We start from the raw sequence: 12262 nt of genomic DNA on the forward strand, positions 1-12262 counted from the left end.
TCGAGCTGAACTGTAAAAAAACTTCAATTAGAATGTTTGAAATAATTTTTAAATGAAAAATGTAAAAACATGTAGTACTGGAAATATGAAGATATTACAGCTGTAACTTTCTTGCCCAAAATTCATGATTTGTATAATGGGAAAATGAAATATTTTCTGCTAAATAACTCCTTTGAATTAAAAATGGCAAAGGAAGGGTGGGGGTGTCTGTTTATGTGTATCATTTATCTATGTATGTATTTATTTAAATGGAACAAATAGTTTGATAATAGCTTCTCATGTTTGTGATACAAACAGGTCATGCCAGTCAAATCATCTCGGCCAAAAAGACAATTTTCCTGTTCTGGCACAATTGAAACAATCAATTTGGATGCAGTTCCCCAGGCTGTTGCTCGCCTAGACAACAGTGCAGCGAAACACAAGCTGTCAGTGAAGCCAAAAAAGCAGAGGATGTCAAGAAAGCACAAGAGATTAACAAAGGTATCGAATCTCTGTTTGGGTTGCAAGATGAGTGAGGTTGCTTGTGCAGCCCGGCACAAAATAGCTGTAACTGAGTGCACCAGGAGTACCTACAGACAGAGGACTGTCTGAAGAAGTGATTAAAGGTAGCTGTCCAGAGCTGCTTTGACAAATCTCAGGTCTTCAGGGCAAAACAAAATGCAGGCTTCTTTCATTTTGTCTTGAAAATAAGATAGAGACCGAACGATGAAAGACTAGTCGGGGAGAAGATGCAAAGAATTTTTAATATGGTCAGTTGAGAGGAAATACTTCTTTCACCTGAGGTAATTCCGTGGGATTTTATACTGGGAGAGCTTTCGGATTCTCATTTTTGTAGTAATAGTTTTAGGTCATGAAGGTGTGAAGGATATCTGCCACTGTTAATGCTGCTCTGGTGTAGGCAATCAGATAGAGCAAAATTTGGTTGGGAATAAAAGCAGATTCTCTAGAACTGGCGTGGGTGTGCTGACAGCAATAGTGTCATTGTCTATAAGAAAGAATAAGACTTAAATGTTACAGCTCTTGCTAGAGGGAATTATCAAACCCTTGCTTTGTACCCTTACTGCGTGGCTATTTTGCTTTTGATCCTGACATTGTAGTAGTGCTGGTAAACAGGACAGGACTGCCCAACCAATGCAGGGTTCAGGAGAGGCCACTGTCCTTTCTTCCGCACCATTGTACCTGCATTTATCACTCTTGCAATGAGGAAATTAAATCTAAACCTCTTGTTTATACGGAATGTTTAACTGGAAGAAGAAATGATAGCTGATAAGGGCATTAGCTGAGCTGTTTTCCTCATGGAAAATACTGGGAAACACTCTTCAGGTGCAGCCCGTCTTCAGACCATGTCACCACAGGGACAAGGAGTAAACTGTGAAGGACAGTTGCATTCAGTTTAATGCAAGTATTGCATCCACATGCCAGGGCAAGCATGGCGAGCCAGTCGTGCAGCACAATATTGCTGGGGAGCTCTAGGTTCTCTGTCCTTGTGTGATCCCATGGTCCCTGCAATAGAGCTGGAGTCTCAGCATAGCTAATGAAAAAGATATCCTGGCCTGGGAATTGTGAAGAGCAACTAAATTGTGTTTCCCTGAGTAGTGTTTGTTCTGCTAACATTTCAGAGCTCTCCTCTGCAGGCAACAGCTTCTGTCTCTGCAAGTTAACAGCTAGATTTGCCATGAAAGAACTGGCAAAACAATACCCTGAAGCAGGTGCTCATTATTTTAGCCTTAAAAGATGGAGATCTAAGTAGTAGAACAGGCATATGAAATTTGTGATCTATTCCTTGGGCTTCTGTAAATTTGAAATGGTAGGTCCCAATCTGGATTACCTCATGTACACCAAATGGTGTATCATTACACTGTTGTCACTGTTGGGATGTTTTCTTTCTTTTAAAGGCTATCATCTGAATAGGTGAGAAGCATGGGATCTATAACGATGTGATCCATTAAACTGGGGTGGGTGTGTTGGCTCTGGATCTAAATCACTGGGCTTTTTACAAAAAATAAGTTGTTTTGCATTTGCAATTGGTTGTTTGTTGACTGTAAAGAATAACAAGCCAAGAGGCAATAGTAACTCTAAACTTGTCTCCCAATTTCAAATTTTAGGGATCTCAAAGTTTAACAATAACCGAATTTGAACCAGAGGACCTAGAAATTGAGGTGTATGGAGACAGATACCCAGGGTACAATGGACACATTATCACGGACAAGCTATTCCAGAGCAGAGACGAGCAGAAGCAGCTTCAGCTGGCAGAGGAGAAAAAAATTGAAGATCACTGGGGGATCTTGGAGGCCGAAAGGATAAGACAAATTGTAGAAATGGAAGAACAAAGAGAACTCGAAGAACAAAGGTGCCAAGAACTTGAGCAGATTCAGAAAGAGCAGGAGAGAAGGCATTGTGAAGAAGAGAGGAGGCAGCATCTCCTTGAAGGAGAGACATCTTTGGAAATAGAAGAGCAAACATGCCATAAAGAGGAGGTGAGACTGCTGGAGACTGAAAAGAGGCAAGAGCTGGAGGAGCAGAAGTGCCAGGAACAAGAGGAACATCAGAGGCAAGAGCTGGAGGAGCAGAAGCAGCAAGAACAGGAGGAGCGACAGAGACAAGAGCTAGAGGAACAGAGGCACCAGGAACAAGAGGAACAAAAGAGGCAAGAGCTGGAGGAACAGAAATTCCAGGGACAGGAAGAGCAACAGAGGCAAGAGCTGGAGGAAAAGAAAATCCATGAACAGGAGAAGCAACAGAGGCAAGAGCTGGAGGAAAAGAAAATCCATGAACAGGAGAAGCAACAGAGGCAAGAGCTGGAGGAAAAGAAAATCCATGAACAGGAGAAGCAACAGAGGCAAGAGCTGGAGGAAAAGAAAATCTGTGAACAGGAGGAGCAACAGAGACAAGAGCTGGAGGAGCAGAAGCGCCTGGTGGAACAGGAAGCACAGACACATCAGGAGTTGGAGGAACAAAAGCATCAGGAAGGAGAAGAGCAGAGGTGCAAGGAGCTGGAGGAGAAACAGAGACGAGAGCTGGAGGAGCAGAAGAGGCTGGAGGTGGAAGAATTAAGGCAACACAAGGTTGAAAAACAATGTCAAGAGGCAGAAGACAGAAATCAACTGGAGGAACAAAAAGAACTCGAGGAACAAAAAGAACTCAAGGAACAAAACAAGGAAGAAAAACAGAGACAAGAACTAGAAGAGAAAAAGCTTCAAGAAGCTGAAATAAAACTGAAGCAGGAGAAAGAAGTAGAGAGTCTCAAACAACAAAAGAAACAGGAGGAACAAAGTCATTTAAAGGAGAAAGGAGAAAAGACAGAGAAGGAAAAACCCCAGCAAGTAATGGAAAAGAAAAAGAAGCGGGAAGAGCAGAGAAAACACAAGCTCACAAAACAAATGCACATGGAAAGTGCAGACGGTGTGCTGCAAGATGAACTGAAGCAGCAAAAGGAACAAAATGAACTCAAATGGAATAAGCTGGAAGAGCAGAAGGTAGACCCAGAAGGACAAAATCTTCAGCAAAACCAACAAGAAAAATCTTTGGAACAGCAACAGGACAAGGATCAGTTGTATTCTGGAGGGGCTGATAGGCATCCAGTAGAGGAGAAGCTCCAAGAAGGATCAAGATCCCAAAAACTCAAACAGCCAGAAAAAGGGAATAAAACAGCAGAAGAAGTCCTAGCCCAGAAACTGAAGAGAGAAGTTGAGGCTCAGGAGCTAAAGCGAAGAGGAGAAGAACTTAGGTGGCAAGAGGTAGATGAAAGACAGACTGCATCTAGACCCTTCACATTTCAAGTGTCTTCTGGAGATAAACAGATCCTGTTTCAGAAAGTAAATCTGAGTCCAGTCATGCCCGTCAAAGGAGCAGGACTCTCTTCCCCTCCTGTCAAAGACTACAGGATGCATGCTTCCAGCAAGGGCTCTCATACACTCCCATCATCTGTGTGTGTGCCCCACACAGCCATTCTGGTTACCGGGGCACAGCTCTGTGGCACAGCAGTGAACTTCAACCAGATAAAGGACACGGCTTGTAAATCGCTACTGGGCTTAACAGAAGAGAGAAAAACTGTGGATATTCCTTCACCAGAGAAGGCCCAGAAAAAACCCCAGGATCTCAAACCCAGCAGCAGTAAGATGAAATATGCACAAGAGACACTGAACAACCAGGCTGTCCTAGCTGAGTGGGCTTCTATCCGCTCCAGGATCCTAAAGAACGCAGAAAGCAGCAAATACAATGAGAGAGACCGAGTGAGTGCCTGCAGACACAGCGATGACTGGACACCCCGCGGACGGGGTGCTCCCCATGGCAACTTGAGGAAGACCCTCTCTGCAAATGCAAAGTTCTCCATTACGCCAGCATGGCAGAAATTTTCAGAAGCTTCAAAAACCAGTTTAGATGCTGAGAATGTAAGCACAGCAAAAGGCAGTGAAGCAGGGGCTGTGGGGAGGGTCACTGGCCCGCCCGGTGATTCGAAGGAGGATGTGGCTTCCACTTTTAAGGACAGCTTAGCTGAAAAGGCTAAGGAGAAAATGGAAACCCACAGCAAAACGACAGACAACACAGAAGGCTGTAAATTTGCAAAAGATCTTCCATCTTTCCTTGTTCCAAGTTTTCCTCATTCTCCAGGTAAAGAATTACCCCAGGCAGAACCTGCCAGTGCTGTGGAAAATGAGCAGAGTAACAGCACCAGAAAAGCAGATAAACCAGCACCAAACGGAGAAGAAAATGTTTCTCCTTTCGGGATAAAGTTGCGAAGGACAAACTACTCTTTACGGTTCCATTATGATCAGCAGGCAGAGCAAAGGAAAAAGAAAAGGTACAGTGCTGGAGATAGTTTTGATGGCGTGCCTGACCCACTTGTTACAACAGAAGGTGAGAAAGAATCCTCTGTTTTTGCTCCACAAGAGACTACATCCCCTGGCATGAGGAGAGCAAACATCACTGGTATTTTGAAAGACTCAAAGGACTCTTCAATTACTGTGGTGGAGGTTTCACAACCAGTGAGCACACCGGTGGTCCTAGCAGCCACCATTCCTCATGAGAAACCAGCAGGCAAGTCACTGGTGCCTCAGAAACCTGCTTTAGCTCCGAAGCCCGCCAGCCAGACTCCACCATCGTCTCCTCTCTCTAAAATGAACAGGTCAAACCTAGCCGATACGCTGGGGCAGAGGTTGGTCAAAGCTGATTCCGACGGTGGCTGGAGAAAAGACGACAGAGCAAATGCAGCACACCCCACCCCATCCAACGAGTACAAAAACGAGGAGGAAGAAATCAGAGAAAAGAAGTCGTTTTTCCCATCTCTAAGTATTCCATGGAGAGAGAAAAATGACAAGAAGCCCGAGCCACTGAAGAAAGGTATGTGTTTGTCAAGGTCATTCACTGAGTGTCTGCTTGTCCAAAATGAGAGGCTGGAGGTCCAAAGGAAGACATTTGGTCTTAAGCTCTAATTTTTACCTGTGGAGCACCACTGCTTTTCTTAGGGTTATCTGAATGAGTGGGATTTTCCACAGTTTAATTCAGAAACATGCACACTCAGCATGACTGACCAGCATGAAAGTTAATTTCAAGTAGGTAACAGAAATTTGTGTGTTTCCCTTGGTAGAGATGTTGCCTAGTTAGTCAGAGGATGGACTTTCCCTTCCATGTGTAATGTGTCATCAGAGAAGAGGAATAGTTTTTATAATTTACACTATATTGTTTCTACTTTGTAAGGGAATGTTATTTATCTTAAAAAATATTAAGATCTAGGTCCCCTTCTAGTGCCTATCCTGTCTCTAACCCAATATAGCTGGGCACCAGAGTCTGCATTTCAGAGACATTTTCCAGTAATAGAATCAATTACAGTAGCTATAGTGCCTTTTCACAGGAGGGTTGAAAGACCCTGTGTCCTGAAATTGTATTCTGTACAAGAGGAAAAATTATCCTTTCAGAGTAAAGACACTCCAAAGAGCAAGGCAGAAATTCAGCATTTAATTGGGAAATCCAAATTTTTTTTCCATTCTTGAATTTTGCAAGGATCAAGACACTTCTAAAACCCTAGCACAGTGGAACTGCTGCTTATTTTTAGGGGTTTTTTTTTGGTTGTTTGTTTTTTTAATGTTCTTTCGATTCCATTTGAAAATGAGGATTTATGGAACCTAGTTGGAGGCAGAGCTGCAGGAGCACTTTTGCACCCCAGTGCTGTTCCCTGCCACTCAGCTCTATACTGGGTGGTAGCCCCAGTTTCATGGAGGGTACAGAAAGTCAAATGCTCCGTGGCACTTCAGAAAAAAAAAAAAAAAATTAAAAATTGCTGTATTTACAGGAGTACATGATTTCAGCCTCTTGCTTTTTGGCTGAAGTTTGGACACTTTTCTTCCCTTAATAACATCTGGAAAACTAGGGAACTGCAGTTCCTAGTGGTATTTCATTCACTTCATCAGGGTATAAACAATCAATGCATATGTGTTGCTTTTACTTACAGATCTCATGTAGTGGGAGTATATATAGTAAATTAGGCTATAGGGCCAAGAGGCCTGGGTAGGCTTTTTCAGAAAAAAAAGGATAAAATTGGATAGCTGTGTGAGTGTGTTGAATGAGGTCTTGTCCTTGGGGTATAAAAACTTTCAGGATTTGACACAGAGTCCAGGAAGGTCTGTGGAGGGCATGGCATTCAATGGGCATAGAACCATAGAACTGCAGAATGCGTTAGGTTGGAAGGGACCTTTTAAAGGTCATCTAGTCCAAGCCCCTGCAGTGAGCAGGGACATCTTCACCAGATCAGGTTGCTTGAGCCAGACCTTGAATATCTCCACGGATGGGGCCTGCCTGGGCAATGGGGGCCCCATCCCTGGAGATACACAAGATCAGGCTTGATGGGGCTCTGAGCAACTCAATCTAGTGGCCTAGCACCAGAGTTTTCATAAGGTGGAGAAGCTGTATGGTTTTGCTTGAGAGATGGACAATACTTTTATTATTACTTATTATTATTAACTGCATTACCAATTCCTCTCATGTTTTCTTTCAGAAAAACCAGTCCTCCAGAGCAGGCACTCTTTAGATGGATCCAAACTGATGGAAAAAGTTGAAACATCACAACCACTTTGGATTACATTAGCACTGCAAAAGCAAAAGGGATTTCGTGAGCAGCAAGCTACAAGGGAAGAGAGGAGACAAGCCAGAGAGGCGAAGCAAGCAGAGAAGTTGGCTAAAGAAAATGTAAACAGTCTTTACAAACCTGCCTATTAGAAATACTGATACCATAATTATATCTGTTAGCTAGTTTTAGTACATGAAAGGGAATTATTTTGTTTGGTTTGGCTTGTAAGATTTCATAAAAGCTAAAACGACAGCGAGTAAAAAATAGTCTGACAGATCTGGAGTTCCCTTTTGCAAAACAGAGACCTCCAGGAGAAAACGCTGTGTGATGGCCTGACAATTTTTGTGTAAACTCTGATGCCTTAATATAGGATCATGGCAATCGTAAGTGTGACCACTGGGCAGGTGATGGAAGAGAAAAATTGTATTCAATGTGGTTCTTTCAAAGCTTAAACAAATAAGATGTTAATCCTTGATGCTTGGGGAATAACAGCTGGAATACTTATTTGTACATTAATATAGGGGAATATTAGTAAGTTTGAATTTATTTTTATCCTAACATGCATTATTTGGATAAAATGTACATGAAGGAAAGAAATGAACCGTCATGTGAGACATCCAAATGCCTAAAGCAGGCCCTGAATTCAAGTATCACTGCTTTCCTGTTCTCTAAATAGCTATTTACTATCCATTAGTAAGGCAAAACCTTCTACTTACAGTACCAAAGTGACGCTACACAAGCACTGGTGCTGTATATAGATACCACAGATGGCAAAAAGAGAGATTATGTGAATAATTAAGTATATTTTGATGTTTGTTGGGAGACCCACATTTCTGATGGGCACATGTGTAATTCCAGGCATAGGTAACTGGTGGAAGAAAACAGCAGTGGGCGTGAAGTTGCCCACAGATCCACACTGTGTTTTCAGGTAGTGTTGGCTCAAACCATTCAGTATTTTGACTGAAATGACAAGGTGACAAATTTACCTCTGTGGGGGATATTTAGTCTGTAATAACTGTTAGTTTTAGAAGTAATCAGAGAGTTTCAACCCTTTGCCACAAAGGAAGGTGAAAGAACAGACAGGTGATGAATGAAAGCATCAAGTGTGACATCTCTTACTTGCAGCCATCACGTGACAGACTGTTTCTCTTTTAGCAGTTTTTCTTCTCTGTTCTAGGCTGCTCTAAGTAATCAGTCAGAAAACAAAAGCAGCAGCAGCACCAGCAGCAAAACAAGCACACTGCAGAAATCTACAACTCAAGAAGGGGAGAAGAAGATTGAGACTGCTGTGTCAAGGCTAGAAAGAAGGGAACAGCTAAAAAAGTCGAACACCCTTCCAACTTCTGTGACAGGTACAGTGAGAGATTGAGATTTACTCTAGGATTAATCCACTTCAAAAATGGTATTGCATGTTCTTAAGTGAATGAATGAATGAATGAATTTTTTTCTCCTGTGACTACCCCTAGAATTACAAATACATTTGCCTTCAGCACGGAGCAGTGCGATCTGTCCCAGTCTCATGTACTGGCCATTACACTGGATGTACATCATTTAAACTTTTTTTTTTAAGGTGCACTATTGAATTTACTTAGCAATGCCCCAGTTCAAGTTTAAAAAAGAAAAGAAATTGTCTGTGACTCCAAGCCGTATCCAACTGTATTTTGGAACATGACTAATACACACTGGGGGATTTGATTTACTGTAAATTGCATCTGCAGTACTGTTTTGCCTTTAGGTTGGGGGTTAGCACAGAGGGGGAATGATGCTTATCTTCTGCAAGGTGTATTTGTGTAGGAAATGAGGCATATTACATTCCTACACCTCCCAGTGTGCCAAGGAGAAATACTCACCCCAGAATAATTGGAATATTCTTGTTCCATTAAAAAATGCGAAGCCTAACTGATTCAGCTGAAGGTAGCCTGGCACTTTGAATTTAGGACTTCTCCCTCTCAGTCCAGTGGTTGGTAGGGGAAGGTTCGAGCCACAACCTACAATTTCTTCGGTCAGTTCAGTTAAGCTTCTAGCAGAAGTCAAACTCTAGCACAATCGATGTCAGGTAAGATCAAAGAAAGGTCAAACCCCAATTACCCTTGGTCGGTCTGTCTGTCTGCACCAGTATGAGGGTTTCAGGAGGAATTAGCGATTTTTAAAGTTAAAACACAGAACTGAATTTGCCATAAAGGAAATAGTGACTGGATTTCATGTGATTACTGGCTACGTTTGGAGGCAGGTAGCCATTATCAATCACACATATATACAAGTATTTTTCATTATGGATGGTGACAGTGATTTGGGTATTCCACAATTAGGAGAGCATTTAAAGCAGAATAGCAGGCCAGAACGTGTTTAAAACAAAAGTTTGCTGAGTCCTCCTCTAAGGACATTATAAAAACACCCAAAGCTTGAAGAAGCCAGTGTTTTTCAGACTCATAACAGGAACTGATAAGAGGGTATAACCTGTAAAATAGCAACATTTACCATAACCTTTTAAATAATTAGCTTTTCAAAGTGTTGGTCTACAGCAATTGTGGCTGCTACTGTTCATTAAAAGGACATAATTAATGATGCACTAAAAAGAAAGAACAATGATGTTTGCTGTCCGTGCAATTTTAAAGATTTTTAAAACATTCAAAACCTGAAAATTAAATGCCACTACAAGTAGTTTTGACTGAATCTGGACTTTTAACAAAAAAAGGGGGGGTTGGCTCATAAAAAAATCCGAACCTGTAAGGAGGATTAGTGAAGAGTTACTTTGGAACTAAGTTTTTACGAGTTACTCCGTAGGTTTCAGACAGGACTCATTTCAATCCCTGCTGCCTTCAAGGGCATTCATGGTGTCAGAATTAAGCAATCTTCTCACCTGACTTCAACACTTCTACAGTTCTGCTCTGTAAAGTTGCTCGTTAGAAATCAGCTGCTTATTCAACACATTTTCTTGCTGAGAGAGCTGTTTGTCTTAAATATACTATTTTAAAGGAAATGTGACAAACATGTTGGAGGAAGCTGGTTCATCTCTTCTTCAGGATGGTCTCACGGGAGAGAGTGGTTCACTGAGGACTGCTGTCTTCTCTGTGCTTATTTAAGAACTCCCATCTGAAGAAGGAATCTAAATCCTGCTGAAGAGTTGGGTTACATGTGCTCAGCAACTGCAGAGAGAGTAAAAACCCAGCTTCATTTCCTATTGTTTGTACACTGTGGGTGTAATTAAAATAGCTGATGTAAAGAAGAAAACTGGCAAACTGGAAATGTTTTCTCTGGATCTCAGAGAGTCTGAAAATTTTGTCCCTACTTTTGTGGGTTACAGTACTTAGAGTAACTTCTGAAAAAGGAAACTCAGCTCCTCCTAACTTGATTATTTTGCAAATACAATTAAAAGTAAGACTTAACTAAAAGATTAAGAAGCTATAGATCAGAGCATCTTCACAGGCAAGAAGCAAAATCTCTGTTGCAGAATGCTAAAGTACAACGTTCAACTAATGTATGTTTTTCTCTTCCCTCGGTGCTCCATCAAAACCAGTGGAAATTTCAGATTCTGTTCCATCAACCCCACTGGCAAAGGAGGTGGCCAAGAGATTCTCTACGCCTGATGCTAACCCTGTGTCAACAGAACCAGCCTGGCTTGCATTAGCCAAGAGGAAAGCAAAAGCCTGGAGTGACTGTCCTCAGATCATAAAGTAAAGTGTAAAATTACATCTCCACTGCTATTAATCACTTTCTTTTTATTTATTCAGCTTTTTACACATGACAAAACTGGAAATGCATGTACTGAAGGACTGAAAACCAAACTGATTACCATTTTGCTCTAGCTTATTGTAAAATCTACTCAAGTCATATATTTCATTGCTTCGATAAATAGCTAAAAGGTCACAGCAAAAAATATCAGAGCCAGACTCTCAAAAATTTAGGAATGCTCAGATACTGGATGTAAATTTTAATATCATAGCACGAACTCCAGTTCAGAAGCTCCTTAAATTCTGTGGGTATTCAGTTCTGGAATTTTACTTCTCTACTCTTAAGTAGAGATCTGAGATTTTTTTTTCAGCAGTCCATTGTTGAAAATTAAGGCAAGATGCATGTTTCCTTCTCTTATTCCTCATTTTTTTTAAATGTTAAACTGTATGAACTGGCAGTTCTACCTGCTATTTGAAAGCTTCTTTCCTAATGAAGAACTTTGGGACATACCGTTCCACCTGCAAATGGTAAGTAGAAAAATGGTACCATCCAAAGGCTGAGATAATTTCTTTCATCGTAGGATTAATGCACTAGGTCTATACTCCCTCACTCCTAGGAAGGAAACAATTCATCCTGCTTAACAAAAAACCCTAAACCTTTATAGATAGAAGAGAGGGAGTCTCTTTTTGCATCACTATTTGTTCTTGGCCATATTAAGATGCATGAAGACAGTGATTGCAGGTTATGACTTTAAATCAATCGACTGGAACTAAAATAAGTAAAACTATTTGTGTGCTCATGTAGCTGTAGAACTTGTCTCAGTAAGTTCCCATGGGAGTAAGATTTGCAAAACTGAAGTTAACTGAGTCAATGAGACTCTCAGGAGATTTAACTCTGCTTTCTTCCTAGCTTTACTCCATGGGTAACTCCAGGTAGTTCACACAACTTCCTGTACTTTGACCAATACAGCCAGAACACTTCAGAAAGAAGTTTTTACTTACCCCATCTCAGGTATCTGCTGTGGCAATTGAACACTTAGTGTAACTAAAATAGAAATGTTCACCCCCTCCCACTTACATAAAAGGATAAAGTCCATATGTAATAAAAACTTTACTATTTCTCATCCACAGAAATAGCTAGGTCTACATTTTGAAAAGTCACTCTAGTAAACAGATCTGTAACACACCCAAGTCTGTTTTACAAGGAACTTTGTAACAAATTTGAACATCTCCATAACCATAAGGCTCAAAGGAACCTTTAAGACTGTATCATCATAAAGGGAAGACATTTTCATGAGAAGAAATTGCATCGTTACAGAATGATACCACATATGTTTTGTGGAAGTATTTTAGCCAAACTGCTGTATGCAGCATGAGGATTAGCACTTTAAATTATGCAGAAAACAGAATGAAACCTGCTGTATCCTCCTGTTCCAAGGATCCAGAAAGGGCTTGTCAGCAAAAGTCATGATTGAATTATTTCCCGCCATCCAGAAAAACATTGGATCAGTACCATGGTTACAACAGC

General features: G+C 41.2%; 1 protein-coding gene across 1 annotated transcript in view; it reads left to right on the forward strand.

The window, feature by feature from the left end:
- The window catches only part of CRACD (capping protein inhibiting regulator of actin dynamics), a gene marked incomplete at both ends in the record, with an annotated part of 54759 nt that extends 44018 nt beyond the window's left edge, over positions 1–10741 (forward strand). Inside the window, 5 exons of the mRNA XM_084266634.1 lie at positions 298–480; positions 2106–5340; positions 6992–7182; positions 8241–8415; positions 10581–10741. Of these exons, the coding sequence (XP_084122760.1) occupies positions 298–480; positions 2106–5340; positions 6992–7182; positions 8241–8415; positions 10581–10741 (3945 nt within the window). The remainder of the gene's footprint in view (positions 1–297; positions 481–2105; positions 5341–6991; positions 7183–8240; positions 8416–10580) is intronic.
- Positions 10742–12262: the final 1521 nt, after the last annotated feature.

This window comes from Gallinula chloropus (assembly GCF_964237585.1).
Source record: "Gallinula chloropus genome assembly, chromosome: 7".
NCBI lineage: Eukaryota > Metazoa > Chordata > Aves > Gruiformes > Rallidae > Gallinula > Gallinula chloropus.